The 18,816-nt window shown below is 34.8% G+C and overlaps 1 protein-coding gene across 5 annotated transcripts in view; it reads left to right on the forward strand.

Annotated features, from left to right (window-relative positions):
* Positions 1-18,816, forward strand: part of LOC126759040 (Ca(2+)/calmodulin-responsive adenylate cyclase) — a 154,761-nt gene that overhangs the window by 107,935 nt on the left and 28,010 nt on the right. For 4 of the 5 annotated variants that reach the window (XM_050473594.1, XM_050473598.1, XM_050473597.1 and 1 more), the window contains exons 3-8: positions 11,973-12,416; positions 13,777-13,956; positions 14,162-14,173; positions 15,780-15,953; positions 16,183-16,207; positions 16,281-16,524. In XM_050473594.1, coding sequence (XP_050329551.1) covers positions 12,216-12,416; positions 13,777-13,956; positions 14,162-14,173; positions 15,780-15,953; positions 16,183-16,207; positions 16,281-16,524 — 836 coding nt within the window. In that variant the 5' untranslated portion in view covers positions 11,973-12,215. The remainder of the gene's footprint in view (positions 1-11,972; positions 12,417-13,776; positions 13,957-14,161; positions 14,174-15,779; positions 15,954-16,182; positions 16,208-16,280; positions 16,525-18,816) is intronic. The other variant, XM_050473599.1, reaches the window with a different exon arrangement.

Raw genomic sequence — 18,816 nt, forward strand, 5'->3', positions numbered from 1 at the left:
ACTGTCACACGTCATTTGCGCTTGTCGGCCTACAGTAGCACAGGTGTGTATGTGTGTGTGTCTGTTTGCATGTTAAGTGAGTACATTTGTGCACACTCCCGCCTCATTAGGATTGGTGACAACTTTTAAGCAGCAAATCGTCGCGTATTTTGTCGTGAGAAAAATTAAATTCAGTTGTGTCAATTTTCGTAAGCAAATGCATACAATCGCACGCAAATACACTTACGTATACATACATACATATATGAACACATATGGACTTATATTTATGCAAATATGAGTATGCCATTAGGTAATGTCTGAACTTCTGTGCCAGATTTAATTTTTGAGCAAAAATATTTTTAAAATATACTTTTTTTATAATTAAAATATAAAGAATAAAGAAAAATCTATCAAACATAATATGTGAAATTCCGTTAGTCAACGCTCAATATTATGTTTTGAGAAGTACGGAAAATGTTGCTCTATTTCCGGGTTTGAAGATATCATTTTGAGAAAAGAACATGCGAATCTGAAAAATTGTTAAGAAAATAGCGGCAAATCTCACAGCCCGAGCATAGTGCACATAAATGCAACATTTTTGTCCCGCAAAGTTATAGCTCCGAACAGCAGATCTTTTCCAGACATTTTCGTTTATATACTCTCGAACACTTTCTGATCAAATTTGAACCGGACTGACAAAAAACCAAATTTTGTCGAAAAATTATATGTCCGCACTGTAGATGTTTAGTTAGATGACAAGTCATTCTAGTCTATATACTTTCAATTCACTTTCTGATTAAATTTGACCCGGACTGACAAAAAATTTTGTCGAAAAATTATATGTCCGCACTGTAGATATTTTCAAGACATTCTAGTCTATATACTTTCGATCCACTTTCTGATCAATTTTGACCCGGACTTACATAAAACCACATTTTCTTGTAATCTAATAAATATCTTAATCATGAATTATGCTTTAAAAAAAGACCCTGAACAATACACGCTTGCTAACGCCTCACACAATTTTCTATACACTTGTTATAAGTCTCGACTGGGATAGCCTTTAGTGCCTTTAGCGATTTTTGAGTTTTTCAGTTTCGGTTCATTTTCGAAACGCCAGAACGCTGATTGGTGGATAGCTTCGACATTATATTCATAAACCTATGGCTCATAATCATTAATAATGCATTTGATGAAGGTAGGGTAGGTAGCTAAAGAGCTACGTTATCAAACAACTTTGCTACCTCTCCTCGACATGGTTTTTGCAAAACATTCAGGTCTATTAGTACCAGTCTAGCACCTTTTATACCTAAAACATTAACCAAATAGTTGGATCGACCCTTAAGTGATGCTAAACTCATCTGCTATCTCTCTGACATGACGATTTTAAGTATCTCTTTCTTAATTGGTTTTTTCATTAAGTTTGAATTATGTATCAATCGAGGAGATCAACTATTAATGATGCTAAAAAAGAGTGTAGAGAGTTAATTAAGGTTATTCCTCATGCTTAAGTTCCACCCTAACCTACATACACTCATAAGTATTTATGTCCATTAATTTACCTGCGACAATTTTCTACAAGCAACTAAAATTTACATATGTTGAAATGGCTACTTATTTATATATTTGCATACATATTTATCGACATATATTTACATGTAATTGTTATTTGTTTAATTTTACTATAAATGTTTTACATTTCTCAGTTTTAATCTTAATTTAAATACTTGTTTTGTGTTTATGATTTTGACAGCGTAAATTGTTGGCCTTCAATTCAAATGTTGCAACATAAACAATTTATTTTTGTTCATTTTATTTTAAAAACAAACAATTTTGAATTAAAAATAAAATATTGCAATTTATACAATGTTAGCAGTTATCCTTATATTTCTTAGATGTTTGTGCTTAAATAAACATAAATATTGTGAACAAAAATTTGACAGTTTTCATGGCCATTAATACACTTTTTATATATATTTAATATTATTATAAGTACTAATTTATTTAATTTTTTCATATTTGTGATTTATATAATATTATCAAAAGAGAATGAGTATTTTTTCGAACAAAATACAAAGTTTCGATGATATTTTGTCCATTTTCTAATGTATTGAATATACTTATTAATGGTGTTATCAATGAATTGAGCTAACTAAATAATTTTTTAACCAATATAGGTGATAAATATTATGGTAGTATTTTATATTATCAAAGTTCAAGAATTATGCCAAATTCAATTTTTCGATGGATTACAACTTTTAGCATATACAACGGGGCGTATGAGCAACTTTTGTAATGCAGTTTATTTGGTATTGAAGTTCCGAAGTTCCGAGTTCTTAACTAATTTTTTTATGAAATTTTTTTACATAATAGCAAAAAATATTAAGACTTTGTTAACATTTTCAAAATATTTCATTTTTCAAGTATTTCAATGGTGACAATACGTAGTCTTATTTGATGTCGAAACTGTGCAAAAATCTAGAGAATGACGTTACAAAAAAAGCCGAAACCGAAAGAATCAAAACTCGCTGAAGACACTGAAGGCCATTCCAGGCAAGACTTATAACAATTGTTATATATATTTAAAGGGGTTATTATAATCTGGGCTTTTTTAATTTTTACATTTTTTTTATAGAAATTTTTATTCTACAATGGAACTTTTTCACATATCATGAGGTATATCGTGGAGTGTAAAAACAAATTTTTTCAAAATTTTTTGATGACATCGGATGTTTGGATGGATCATCTGAAACACAAAAACTCAATTTATTCTTCAAAAGTACTTGATTGGTTATCGTTCGTACTAGAATCATGAAAAAATATTGATGAATCAAAAGTAATTAACTTTTTTTTTTAATTTTTCCCCATGTTTTTTTACATAAATTTTGTCATAACATTGTCAATAAGTTATAAAATATTATGAATTGAAATTATGAATTATGATAGCCAGGCGTTTTGTGAACATTAAAAAAAAATTAAGCAAATCAGTTGAGTAGTTCGACCGGAATCATCTCCGCCAGTTTAAAAAAGTGAGTTTTGAGAAAAACGCGTTTAAAGTTTGAGTTGTGCGCTCCAGGCGTACCGAACGTCGAGCGGTAATATTATTTTTGGGCCTTTTTCGAAACCTTCCAATGGTAAAGTGGGTTTCCACATTCATTCTGAAGGTATAAGGGAACAGAAAATGCAAAAAAACAAAAAAAATTTGAAAAAATATTTCCCTACTGACCCCTTAAAGACAATGATGAAGATTGAGAGTTCTCTTGTCAATATGGTTCAAATTTGAACAGAAGGTGTAGCAATTTTTTAGTTTCCTCAAAGAAAATATCTCTATTTAGGTATTTTGCTTATCTCTTCAAGACACTTCTTAATCAATTTCAAGTTTACTTGTAAGTTCTCAGATGAACTGGAAGATATTCTAAAACATCTTCTCTGAGTTTCGAGGCAAGTCGTTTAGTACTTCTTTATGAACTGCTTTTTACATAGAGTGATCCATTTCAAGGTTCCCTATTATTTTAAAGAGAAAACACAAAAACTTCAAATTTAATGGGGAATATTATTATCATTCGAAAGAACATTCTTTGGCATTAATTTTTTGAAGATTATCTCTTTCAAATGTTGGCCACGGCTACGTCTTAGGTGGTCCATCCCTTGATTCCAATTTTCTATGATTCTTCCGAGCATTTCGACTGGTAACTGGAGAATGACACGCGAGATGTTTTGCTGTAAGGCCTGAGTCGAAGTGGGATTGTCCTCATAGAACTTTAGACTTTACATATCGGTGTGATATCAAACGATCTTGGTGGCCAATCAACCGATCCAAAATGTGAAATTTATGCTCACCGAAGTGACCTCTCCATAAATCCATTGATTGATGCGATGTGTGTGAAGTGGCGTCGTTTTTTTGAAACCAAATGTCGCCGAGATCAGGAGCTTCAATTTCAGGCATCAAGTAGTCGGTTATCATGGAGCGATAATAGTCGCCATTGACGGTTACGTTCTCATCGGCGTCATTTTTGAAGAAATATGGACCAATAATTCCACTGGTTCACAAACCACATAAAGATGTTGTTTTTCTGGATGAAATGGCAGCTCTTGAATTTCTTCAGTTGGCTCTTCGTCCCAAATGCGGCAATTTTGCTGGTTTACATCGCAAATTGAGTCAAAATGGGTCTCATCGCTGAACAAAATTTAACTCGAAAACATCAGATCTTCTTGGAACTTTTCAAGAGCACATAGAACGAAACGATGTCGCTTAGGAATGTCGAGCAACTTCAGTTCTTGCACAAGCTGTATTTTGCAGGCTTTCAATTTAATATCTTGACGTAAAATGCGCCAAGTCGTTCCATAGTCGTTAGTCCGAGTTGCTACGAACGGTGCCTAATCGCCTTTCCACGGTCTTCGTATACACTTTCAGCTACGGCTGCTATATTTTTTAACATCACTCGCTTTTATGAGGCGATAACTGTTTCTTAGCAAAAGAAATGTGGAATAGCTTTAGGCGCGATGGCACAACAGCTCCATAGAAAAACTGGAGTGCTTATAATATTAAAATCTTGCTTAAAAAAATCGAAGCTCTGTCATTTATATCCACTTTAAAGCTGGTGCTATATTTACGCCAAATATAAATACAATTTCACACCACACCATAAAAAATCCATAAAATCATAAAATTCAATATGCATGTGCATAAGCAGCCTTTATTAACAGATCGCTTACCTACCACAATAAGTGGTATGCAACAGTTACGAGCGACAGTGAGGAGCTTCCAAATACATAAACAGCTCGGCTGATATGAGAGAGTGGCAGCGTGAGGAGAATACACAAAAATGATTATCTGTTGCTGCGGCAATTCGGTTAAAAATAACGAAAATCCCTCAAAGCTAGGACGTCCCATACTTAAGCGCTGCGGCCAGCAAAGGCGCCAGCGTGTGCCCAATGAAGCGTTAAACGATTCCAACACATTGCTTTGCAACAACAACAACTACTAGAGCGAATACTTGCACAAACGTTGTAATGAAATTTTTCAAACGAAATTATTTTTAGTTATAAAATTGTGCCAACACTGGGTAAATATAAGGAGAGAGTTGTGCGGAAGAAGTGGGAAGTAGAATGCTTGCAGAAGCACAATATTAATATTATCGCTTAAATATGCGAGCTTAGTATTAAAGTATATGGTAACGTATACATGCGCAGATCTGTCAAGCAACGGGACGGCCAAAGGATAGTGACACTTTCCTACACATATACCGTTAAAAACGCATAACGGCATGACATTTACGAGGGCATGGCTATATCCGTGAAGCTTACATGCCAGAAGCGCAACGTGCCACGTGCTGTGAACAGCTCTGCGCCCGACCCAAGCCAGCTGAGCTTAAGGTTGTCGGCGCTCGAGGTCAGCGCTGACAGTTTTCACTTGAATTGATAACGATTCAATGCTTTTACAATAACACTTACTTATGTCTACACATATGTGTATACATAGTTCAAGGGTCATAACTGTAAATTCCTGTATACAAATACATATATTCATAATAAATTTAAGTTTTACTCATAACTCCTAGAAATGAAATTGAAATTGAAGTGGTTGCTTGGAAATGCTTCTGAGATGTAACATTTTACACACTCAGCGTCTGCTTTTGCGTCTTTCAAGATTTACTCGTTCTCAGCTTTAAATCCACTAGCGTTGAAAGGCTTTTGCTTTTCTTCTTTCTCTACTCCTGCTTACTCAGGCCAAATGTGTTTGACAGAACAAGAAGACTGCTGCTGCTGACATATCCAAAACTTCTTATTCTAAAACTTGACAATGAATTTCTGCTGCTCCAACTTCGCGAGCTTCAGCTCTCAGCCATCAGAAACAGTTATTTTTTGATGGAGTTTGCTTTGTAAAAAATTTATCACGAGTTTATACAGCCGTTAGCACTTGAAAATTTTCAGTTTTCTATAACATTGTTTACACAAGATTTGCATATTTATGATGTACAAGTATATACAGTAGTGTGCTGAAAAATAAAATACTACGAAACATGTATTACAAATTTCAGAATTGTTGAAAATAAGTTTTAGTCTAAAAAATATTTATAAAATGTATAAGGAAACTTACTCTCAGATTGAGGTTAGGTTAGGTCGTAGGGTTGATTCGAAATCGGTGGATCTCACTTGGACAAGTATTTGTCTTTGGTGGTGCCCAAGAACTACTTAAAGTGCGTCACCTCTTAGATCGGAGAAGCTTTTCAGTTGGATGACTACTCTTCATGAACCTAGTAACTGAACTCCATTTGGTGTCGCGAAGGACCAAAGTTAGTAAATGCGTGACTCATTGGCATGCTAGACTAACCAAACCTAATGTAACCTATTATCAATCCTAGGCACTTCGTTAGGTTCTCCAAAAGTATGTCTACCGAGATATTTATATCTCAGTCTAACAAAAGCCGGTAAATACAGGGAAAAAAGGGACGAGATGATTCCAGCTCGCATTCCTCCATACAACTTTGGCAAATAGCCCTCAATATTTAAACGTTCCATGTGTCTACCTGTTGGATACTATCTAAACAGAACACCTACAATGGCTGCGAAATTGACTTTGCTTAATGTAAGTAATTTGGAGGGCCACTTACTATTCACTTAGGACCAGAAGGATCTCGCAGTCCAGTTATTGTGCGTAAGAGGATATCGGACAATCGGCTCGCTTCCAATGGGAGGAAATTGCGTTAAGGGTACCCTCCTTAGTAAGCTTATCGACTTTACAGTCGGCCGATTCCGTAATCCGAGCGATTTCACTGTGATCGGGCACCATACAAGTCTAATATGGAAAAAACTTGTAGCTGTTGCTAATTAGCTCATGCAAAGTGTAGGGGTGTGACATCATACGATCTTAGTGGTCGATCGACCGGCTCAAAACGTGAATTTATCTGCTCACCGAAGTCACGAACTTCATTTTTAAGCATCACATAGTCGGTTATCATGGCGGTACGATCGCAATTGGCGGTTACGTTCTCACCGGCATCATTTTTGAAGAAATATCAACCGATGATTCCATCGTCTCACAAACCACACCAAACCGTTGCTTTTTTCTGGATGAAATGGCAGCTCTTGAATCTTTTCAGGTTGCTATTGGTCCCAAATGCGGCAATTTTGTTTGTTTACAAACCCATTCAGCCAGAAATGGGCCTCATCGCTCAAGAAAATTTTCCTGAAAAACGTCCATCTTCTTGGAACTTTTCAAGAGCCCATAGAGTGAAGCGATGTTGCTTGGGAAGGTCGAGCGGCTTCAGTTCTTGCACAAGCTGTATTTTGTACGCTTTTAGTTTAAGATCTCAACGTAATGCGCCAAGTGTTTCCATACGTCAGTCCGAGCTGCTGCAAACGGCGTCGAATCTTCTCTCCACGGACTTCGTGTACATTCTCAGTTACGGCCGCTATATTTTCTTCACTGCTTGCTGGACGTGGTCTATTCGGTCGAATATTATCCAATAATGAATGCTGGATCTCAAGATGAGTGATGGTGTTGCGAATAGTACCCTCCGAGGCCGATCATGTTGACTATAAGTTGAGCGAAGCGCACGAAATATATTCTTTACTGAACGTGAATTTTCGTAATAAAGTCGAACGATTTGTAAACGTTTTTCAGATGAAATGCCAAACAATACTGAACAAAAATAACATGACAGCTTGACACGACTCACGCGTGATCTGTCAAAAGAAGGCAATTGAAAAAAGTACCTCTACTTGGATCACCCATTATAATTGAGTATTATTTTTTACCCTTTGCTGAGTATCATCCTAAAAGTATGCTACACATTTCCACTTAACTGTAAATGCAAATGCATTTCGGTTTTCGCTTCTGTAGCAACTCCGGAAGCGGAAATGACAGAGAACTTGCCGCATACAATTGCTGCTGGTTTTTCGTGTCGCTTAAGCTAGCAAAAGAATAAAAAGAAAAAATTAAAAATGACAGACAATGGAGAATAGTATGAAAAATATGAAAATGCTTGTAGTTGAATATATTTTAAGCTTGCGCAGAAATATACACTTAGTCAGTTATATAAACTGCCATAAGTTAGTCACACAAGTCGCAGAGCTGGCTTTTTATTTTATGAATGTCTGCAATATTTAAGAAAATGTAAGAGAAAGCAGCTTTTAAAGGCTGCCAATCTCAGCTTATAACATTTATTTTAAAGGAATATAAAAGAAGGATTCACTGAAAATTCAAATTGCAAGGAAATTAAATAACCGATATCTAAGTAAACAACCAGTTAAACAAACGGTTAAGTGCATTGATACTTCTGCTAATGTTGAAATTATTTTTTCGTAGTTTTCCAGTTTTAGTTTGCCAGGTGTTGCACAAAATTTGCGATTTCCCTAAATATATATATTTCCGCTAATAATTCAGCGCTAGTAAAGCGCGCTAAAAGGCATTGAAGAACATAAAATAATAAAAAAATGATGAATAGAAGGAAAATTCTATAAAATAAGTATATATTTTTATATATTTATACAGCAAAATGACTGTGATTTTACTCATTGAGTCAATGAGCCATAAGCTGCCATATATACACATACAAACACACATGTGAATATAGACATGTATACGAATGTATAAAAACGTCCAAATTGTTTATTTTACTTATTTCAAATCTGTGTTTTCATTTCTCGAGTAATATGCGTGTATAAATACCATTTGGGTACAAGTCCATTCATCCATTTTAAAAACTAATAAGAATCTCCGCAAAAATTCGCATAAATCGAAAACAAAAAAGATTTCAGTCGAGCGTCAGAAACACGCCTCGCTGCTGTGATAGATCGATGCTGCCAAAAACATACTCGCACTTACACACACACTCGCATATGTTTCATAACAAAACGAGCGCGCTGAAAATCGCCAAAAGACATGAACATGGAAAATATTGTACAAAATCGCAGCTAAAACTGATTGATATGTATAAATAAAGACACGGCCCACAAAAATAACACACATATATGTATGTATATATATCGGTTCATACATTCATATGTCGGCAAATAATTTTATTAGAATTACAAACAAATTTTCATGCAACATTAAATCGTTAAATGGCAAAGGAAATCAAGGTGCATATCAGCCAAAAATAGTTATGTGTTTATCTACTATAATATATGAAATGCAAATATTAAAGTATTAAAGTCAAAATGTTTATACAACTGTTCCAAATTTTTATATAAATATTTTTACATCAAATAAAAACAAAAAAGAATTTTATTTAAAAAGTAGTGGATTGACAAGCTATTTCAATAGTTTAAAAATAATTAAATAAACAAAAGTTTTTTTTTCAGTAGATCAGTAGAAATTTTAATAGGTTTTGATATGGCAGAAAAACGAGAGACTTGGACACGTCCGTTGTATCCATGTAAAAACAAAATGTCCGAAACCTTCAAAACAGAAGAGAAAAATTTTAGTGGGCAAAAACTAGTAAGACTTTAATTTAAATTTCGGGCGAAAACTCATACGTCAAAATACTTTTTTCTGAGTTTGTATGACTGTCAATGATATCTGTATCAAATGTCACATCAAGATAAACATTAGTGTTTAGTATACTATTGGATTATCGAGGTACATAAAGTGCATTCGGCGACTTTTACGATGAGTGAAATTATTTACCAAGGAAGTTACATTAAATTTTGTAGGCGGAATCAAATTTCTGGTACATAAATATTCAGAATGTTGGAAAAAGCCTTTAGTGATAATTGTTTGTCACGAGTAAGTATTTTTGATTGGTATAAATTTTTTAAAGAGGAGCGAAAACGTGACGACGAATAACGTTCAGGACGGCTATCAGCCATCAACTTATGATCAACAATTCAATACAATAAAGGAATTGATGCTTGAGAATCGACAATAAGCAGTCTTTGACATTACGGGCATCGTTGGAATATCGGAAGGATCAGTAGAAATCATTTTGAAAGATCTGATGAGCTTAAGAAGAGTGAAAAGCATTATTGGTTCCAAAATCACTTAATTTTTTCGAAAAACAGCGTCGCGTTAACGTCTGTGAAACAATGGTTGCCGACTACCAGGAAGTCATGAAACATATTATTACTGGCCATGAGCTTGGGATTTATACTTGGAAATAGACGATCAGTCGGCCGAATATGGTGGCAATGGTCTGCCGAAGCCGAAAAAACACGTTAAAGCAGATCAAACATCAAGGTTATGTTGACAGTTTTCTTCGATTATCAGGTGTGGTGCACTCCGGATTCCTTCCTACCTGCCAAACTGTCAACAAGGAATACTACCGCGAAGCTATTCGTAAAAATGCCGGAATCTTGGTTTCTGCACCATGATAATGCACTGTCGTATACTGCATTGATTCTTCGAGAGTTTTTCACCAAATTGAGCTCCGTGTGACTTCTGGCTATTCAGTAAACTCAAACGACCGATCCTGAGTTTTGAGGCTTTTCCAAAAACTGACTTTAACAACTACTTCGAGGATTGGAAAAAACGTTGGCACAAGAGAATTGGAGGCAAGAGGGACTACTTTGAATGGAACGACATAGATTTTGAAGAATAAAATAAGAATTTTAAAATTATGAACAAAGTATTACTATTTTTCGCTAATAGTCCACAATCAGATATTTTTTAGAATACCCAACTGTAGTTCGTTTTTTGCTTACAAATACCAACATTAAGATCGGTCCGATTGCCAATGCTGGCAGAAGTAAAGTGAGGTGGAAACATCCTGTTATTATTTCTTCATCTTTCGAACTTTTACTACACTGAGATTGAAACGTCTTGGCTGTAACAGCTCCCGTAACCTGACAAATTGACCGGACACCATACTAACCTTTTCTACAAATTCATCAAAACATGACCATCTCTTGATCCGTACCTAGAAACATTGGCGTCAAAGAAAAGCGATGTTGATGTGCCATGGGAGGTACGCGTGAGTACCCTCATGAGATTAGCTCGAAACCTAACCAAACCTAAACCAAATTGATAGTGAAATTAGTTTTCTGTTTTTTACGCCTTAAATTTTTTCATTGACTCCTTTAATTATGACTGTTCATTTCAAGTGCAAAAGTTTCAAAATTGAAACTAAAAGTCCCCCAAGGCTAAGACATTAGTTTAAGGCTTTGAGACCTCTGTGCGTCTACTTTATTCGCACACTTTCTTCATTAAACTTTTTTGTATAATTTGTCTCCTGTGACTAGCAGTCAGGCACTCGTCGTTAGCATGCTTCATTTAGACAGATATGTAAATATATAATTGAGTGTATGTATGTGTGTAGACAACGCTGAAGGTCACATCAGTCTATTGCAAATTATAAATTTAATGAGATTATGCAAATGTAGGATAATGTGCAAGAATTGCGATGAAAAAACGCTGAGCAGGGATTGGTTGGACAGCTTGTCAGTAATTTATGGTCAGTTGTGGCCAAGAGTGACATTTGAAGGATAAAAAAATATATATTAAATGTATAGAAATTTGCATTTTTAGTTGCTTTCTTTAAAGAACTTAAAAATATGAAAAGAAAAAAATTTAAATATTTATTTATGTATGAACATATACATATGAATGTATGTAATTATTTACGTGATTAAAAATTTGTTTGATTTAAAAAATTAGTCTCGATCGAAAAAAAATTTAAATTTGAAAAAAAATTTAATTTCAATTTTTTTAATTTGATTTTTTTTTTTTTTAATTTGAAAACAAAAAAATTTTAATTGAAATTATAAATTTTTTAAAATTTGAAAAAAAAAAATTTAATTTGAATTTTTTTTTTTGAAATTGAAATTTGAAAATTTTTCAAAAAATAAAATTAATGTAAAAATCTATGTAACTAGTTTTTCAAAAAAATTATTATCACAGTTATAGATTATCAGCCTGAAATCTTTATCAGCAAAGCACAATACAAATATTTATTATTAACTATTCTCCCAACACGTGACTAACACACCTTTGCAATTAAGCACCTTCATTAACTCTACTAATTTATTTTTGTTCTCTTTACTTGCAGTTGTCACAGAAAAAAACGTAATTGCACAAAAGAGGAGAGGTGTTGGCAGCTCCAAGTGGCGCTTTAGGCGCACTAAACAAACCGCTCAGCAGCAACGCTACCTAAGATTACGCAACAGTTCGGTGTGTTTGCACAGCTTTTCAGCAACAACTTCAGCACATTTGCTGGCGTCACCGGTAGCACCACTCCCAACGCCCCCGCCGCTGCCGCGTGCTACCAGCTAAGCGGCTGGGCAATGCAAACATGGATCATGCGGTGAAAGCGACACGTGGCCGACCATGGAATACGCTGCGCTTCGAGAACGACGAACTGGAATGCCTCTATCAACGGTACACGCTCAAATTGCAGCGCTTCTCGGTGCTGGGCGTGGTCGCGTTGGTGGTGGTGTTGTGCGGTGTCATGGCGGCGCTGTCATTGGCCTACAATAATGCGCCCACCTTTCATGTGAGTCAATAGAATTGCATTTTTCCACAAATAGTGCTTGATATGTACTATAGCAAAGATTGAAAGTGAATTGCTGATTTATTAGGTGCTGCATTTCTGGCGTTCCAATCCACAGTGGCAGATGAAAGTAGTGGTACACATGTTCTGAAATTCGTTTATTAGCAAAAAATTATACTTTTACTACAATGGAATGACCTCGGGCAGTTTAAATCGGGCATAATAATATTTTCAAAAGTTAAGATCCTCCATATAACTCAATATTTCTCCCTATACCAGCTTAGCATATAGATTTAGAAATGAGCGCAATTTGTGTTCTACACTTCAGATTTGAAATTAAGACCTAAAAATATGTTTCACATATAGTTAATAGTCGTAGACTTTTTTATTATTGTTATCACGTTTCATCTTCTCGTTCAAACCATTTTGTCCGATATGCTTTTTATAGACATTGATGGATTGCAAGTGTTCTGTGTCGGATCTCCAATAGGGCTGGGTATTCACAGAGAAAGTGGAAAATTTTTTCCTTACTCCCTTATAGTTCGCAGAGTCGACAGATGTTGAACGCATGTTCTCCTAATGGCCAATGCCATTGAAATTTTAAATCTAAAGGAATGGAAATATACAAAGATTAGGTTAGATTAGATGGCTGTTCCCTCAACATTGCGAGGGGGATCACACTTAGAATATTATGTACAGTCCTTGCGATGCCCAAAAGAAAGACCGTTTGAAGTTGAAAATCAGCTCTCGCCAAAAACGTCCAGAACCCATCAAAAAATATGCTTAGATGTTTTAATACTACTTTCGCTATTTCACCTGGACGTCTAGAAAAGTGATATCCAACATTTTTTCCCAGAACTAGAAAAAGCAGGACGTTAAAGGAGGAAGTGTCAAGATGACTGTGTCTCATCTTCTTTCAAACAGCTGATGCTGGCATCAGATAAGATATTCAATCTTACTACAAGAATCCCAATTGAACAATTTCCAGTTAGAACTTCCACAACCATTGAGAGATAAACCTTTCTGAGAGCGAAGAGTTTCCCAAACCTCTTACGATTTACCCTGGGCCAGAAGGACCTTGCGACTGCACTGCTGCTGGCGCACTTGCTGATTCGGTCTGAGACACAACAGTCTTGTAATTGACCAGAATATGACAACGGAACTCCTACACGTTCTCATGAAATATTAAAAAAAAAATAATAAAAAACTCACACCAGGTGGCATTTAAAAACATGAATTTTGAGCTTTAAATGGTCCATCGAACAAAATCTAGTGATGTACGAATATTGTCGACTACCACTGTAAATTGATTAACGAATATTTTCTTATTTACTCATACCTATCTTACACCTACCATCCACAGAACATTTTCAATTCCATTGTGTGCCTGCTTTTTGCAATTATCCTAATTCTACTGCAATGCCGTGTCATCAAGGATCATCACCTGCCAATTCTCTGCTATGGCATACTGCTCTTTGCCGCCGCTATTTGCTTCGTTTCGATGCCGACACTGGGCAGTGTCTTTCCTGTGGACACAAAAGAGGTGAGCAAATCTACTAATTAAACTGTAAAAGCAAAAAGCAATAACAAAAGTAAAAAAAGGAAAAATCTGAAAAAATCCTAAAAAAGTAAAGAAAAATTTAAGACAAGCAATTTATACAATTGAAATCTATTTTTAAGTTACTGTTATACCCAAATATATGCGAAGAATTCTTTTTTATTATTTTTTATTTTGTATTACATTTCAGAAAGAGTCTGAGGTAATAATTGATGTCCTATTGAATAAAAAGCTTCCGAAACTTATGTACATAATTGCTTTCTAAATACATATATACTATATATACTATATATTATACGCATTGATGCCGTAGCGAGCTTAGTTTGTTATTTACGTTTGCCTTCATCGAAATTTTGAGTAAATAATCAAATGCTAAAGTCTGTTTCATATGAATTGTTGCAAGAATTACTCATTTACTATGTAGTGCCGACATTTTGTGCATCGAATTGGAGTGCTCGTTGCGATTTTAACTCGTCTTTCTTTATGCGTTAACTCTTTTAGATTTTAGTGATGTATGTTTGTGTGCGTATATAGATATAGTTAACATGCTCATCAATTAAATTTGAACTAGAGACATTTTCGAGCAGTATTTTTCGCTTTTTTTGTTGTCCGTCGTTAAATGCATTGATAAGTACAAAGAAAGTATGAACTCCAGTAAGTTCTCTCTGAACAATCATGTTATTTTAACAGGTTGGGTATATACAAAATCTATGCAAAAAGTCCCGGAAGTGAACTGCACTTTCTTACCCTGATATCTAATATAATGAATGCTGCCAAAAACGTTTCGGCGTGTCTCGATTGTTTGTTCTTCTTCTTCCAAGTCTTTAAGGATTGTATGTGCAATATTTCATGAAGATCGGTTGAGTGGTCCTCGGGAAATCTTGCCAACCGACTTCAAAGACACAGTTTCGAGAAAAATACGTTTAAAGACGGCGCACTTAGCCTAGCTAACCTCGAGCACACAAGTTCTCAAGGCTGTATCTCCGAGACTATTACTCGGATCAACTTGAAAATGTAGGACAATATTCTAAAGGTGTTGCAGAATTAAAAAAGATTATAAAAAAAGAAAACAGTTTTTTGAAACCTGTAAACCCTTGTAACCACTTAAAGGAAAAGTCTAAAAATCCTAGATCATTTTTAATGAATTTTGAAAAGATATTCGCCTTAGTGATAGATTCTTCCTAAGGGTATAATATATTAATTCCAAATGTTTCAGATTTCTGGAAAAATCTTGATCCGATTTCTTTTCACAAAGCTTTCCTACAACATTCTTCTCGAACTCAAACAAGAACTAACCATTGTTCCAAAAAAGTGTTTATTGCCTTTTAAACGGCTAACCGTTCGAACACAATTCTAACTTCAGACAATTTGCTCTAACAATAAGGATTATAAACAATCCACATCAATGTATAGAAAACAAAGAGAGTCTGTCTGAGCACTTAGCTTGATCTGCCGCCCAGTATTCCACAGTTTCATAATGATCCAAAAAGCGATTCGAAAATTCCTGTCAATTCAACTTTCAGAAACCGTCTAATGGCTCTGTTTGATTGAAACTAAAATTCGATACTATTTTTTGCCATCATTTCCTAATGTCCTTCGTAGATTATATACTCGTGACAGCATTCTACGAGCTAGTGCGCCTGACTCAGTAGGAACCATCTATAGCTCACCTAAAAGCTCTCATAAAAGTACTCTTCGTTCAACCACTCTGTCCATTATTCGGTCATTAGTAATCATTACTAGCTGCAGTTAATGTGAACATATTTATATGCACAGCTACTTATAACACTTTCACACCTTTATTTCAGGTCATGGCCGAGGGTGTGTGGCAAATTGTTTTCGTCGTCTTTTTGGCTTATGCCATGATGCCGCTACAAATATGGGAAGCAGTGTGTTTTGGTATTATTTTGCCATCGGTGCATATTAGTTTAACGGTGTACAAAATTATAACGGATTCATTCCGCTATTTGGAATATAATCAGGTGAGTTGCGATATGATTTCAATACATTTTTGGTTACAGGGTTTTTATAAACTATTTTCTTGGAAGAAAATTATATTTGTATTACATAATTTTAAATACCAAAGTGACATTATTATATTTTCAACACAAATGATTTATATATTTTTTTAAATTATTTATATATTTTTGTTTATTTTTATTCCTATTTACATTTTGAAGTTGGCTTAAATTGCTCTCATATCATCCACAGCTTATCGCCAACATTGTAATGTTTACGTTTTTTTCTTGTTTTTTTTTCAAATTACTTGTATATTTTTAATTATTTTTATTCATATTTACTTTTTATTTTTGGCGTTAATGTTGCCGGCTTGGTCGTAAATATTATGATGGAACGTGCCCAACGACGTGCATTCCTAGATACACGCAACTGTATTGCCGCCCGCCTGGAAATTCAGGATGAAAATGAAAAATTGGAAAGACTTTTGTTGTCGGTTCTACCTCAGCATGTTGCAATGCAAATGAAAAACGATATACTCTCACCGGTTGCGGGACAATTTCATCGCATTTACATACAAAAACATGAGAATGTGAGGTTAGTATGCCTTTATCCTAATACGCTAATTGAAATGAAACTCATACAAAGCAGGAAGCTTGCAGGAATATAAAGTGTCTAAAGAGTTACGGAATAAATTTCACTTTAATGGTTTTCAAATTAGGGTTAGAAGTTTGATTCGAATTTTTAACGCGAAAAATTCAAAAAATTCGAAAAATCGAAGTTCACACATTAAAAAAAAAGTATTATTTCACAGTTCTCCATAATGTCCACAGTGGATAAACCACGTCCAAAAATGGTAAAAGATTCAAATGTCGACACTTTCATCCCATTACTTTTTTGTAGTGAATTTGACAGCAAAAAATGCTTTTGTGAAGTCATGAATGTAATGATTAAACGAATTTTTTTACTATTGCTATGACAGTTGACAGTTCATTTCGTTTCTGACTTTGTGGAGCAATCTTATCTCTAACATCCTTGATACTTATGATTACTATTCTGAACTCAAAAAAAAAAAAAAAAAAAAAAAAAAAACCGTTTAGGTTCATTTTTCTTTGCAAAAAAGGCCGAAAATATACACCAAAATAAATTCAAAATTTAAATTGAGATTTCTTTATGTTCCCATTAATATCTTTCTGTGTTACAAATCGTCATAATCATGACATTAATGCAATCTAAATTAAATTGAAGGTGAAGGCGAAGGCAAAAAGATCGAAGCCTAGCAAATTACACGGAAATTGATTAGTACACCTACCTATCTTTCACCAATGAATTTTTGCATTAATAAATTGCATTTTCAATGCTTTTACGTCAGTCAAATTCGTTGGCATTTACCCAAACGAATATGGTATTGACACGAGCAAATATAGAAATCACCAAAAATCGACATTTTGCATTATGAATTTTATATTTTCACAAAAATTTATTTGACAAGCAAAAAAAAATTTTACTTATCCGCAAAAATTAATGGCATTAGGTTCGTTCTGATGGACTTATGTCAATGTTATGTTTGTCATTTGACGTACAACAGCTGTTCCATTTGTTCGCATAACAAAAGTGTTGAATTATGTAGACGTTTTTCAACCAGGCGCTGACATCTTGAGAACGTCCTATTGAAGATTTCACTTTAAACTGACCTTAATTTTTTTAAATGTCATATGTCAAAACTATATAGTAAAACATGTTCTATATATAGGCACTTTATTTTGACCTAAATCTTGTTTACCTGTCTACAGTGCAGTACAGACATTATGTGAAGAATGTCTATCAAAACGAACCAGTACATTAATGCTCTGATATCGAGTATATAATAAAGTGTGGATACATAGTATGTACGCCTTATGATTCTACAATTTCTTTATGGGAGATTCTGTCTGATTTTGGTTTCATCTATTGCGTAGCTAGCTTCTTGATATCTGAACTGAAAGCCCTCGTTCACTACCAAACCCATTTCGGAAACTGTCCCAGGAAAATCAAACATCAAGAATTGGACGCAAAAAAAGGTTGCTACCGAAGAAAACATAAATAAATCCACAAAATATTTTTGGATGATCGTGAAGTGAAGCTGTTCGAGATAGCAGGTACTCTGAAGATATCAACTGATCGTGTACATCATATCCTTCACGAGTATTTGGGTATGAGATACATAGCTCAATACAAAGTGGATACCGCGTGAGCTCAATTCGGAGATCGTTTGAAGTTGTTCAAGCGTAATAAACCCGATTTTTTGCGTTGATATGTGACACTGGATGACAAATAGCTCCATATTTTCCCTCCAAAATTCAATCGGCGGTCATCCGAGTGGAATGCACACGATGAACCCGCTCCAAAGCGTGGAAAAACGCAACAGTCGGCTGGCAATGTTATGACGTCTGTACATGATGCTTTCCAAAGTGAACAGGACTTTTTGGATCTAGCGCCCCCTGGTGGCGCCATCTTTATTTCGAATCTACTATCTTTATCGATTGTCCAGTGAGAATTTCATGACATTTCATTGATTGGAAGTGAAGTTATTGCGTTTTAAGTGTCAATATGTTTATGTTATCGATGCGAAAATGAACTTCGAACAAAGAGCCAACATTAAATTTTGTTTAAAATTTAGTAAAACTTTTATCGAATTGCTTCAATTGATGAAACAAGTTTATGACGATGATTGCCTATCCCGTAGCAGAGTGAACGAGTGGTTTCAACGTTTTCAAAGTGGTCGTGAGGACATAAATGACGATCAACATGTGGGCCAATCAAAATCCATGATCACCGGAAATTGAATCGAAACTGTGCGTGAACTCATCAAAAATCAGAAGAAATCATCATTGAAATTCATGTAAATGG

This window comes from Bactrocera neohumeralis, chromosome 5 (genome assembly GCF_024586455.1).
Source record: "Bactrocera neohumeralis isolate Rockhampton chromosome 5, APGP_CSIRO_Bneo_wtdbg2-racon-allhic-juicebox.fasta_v2, whole genome shotgun sequence".
Classification (NCBI taxonomy): domain Eukaryota; kingdom Metazoa; phylum Arthropoda; class Insecta; order Diptera; family Tephritidae; genus Bactrocera; species Bactrocera neohumeralis.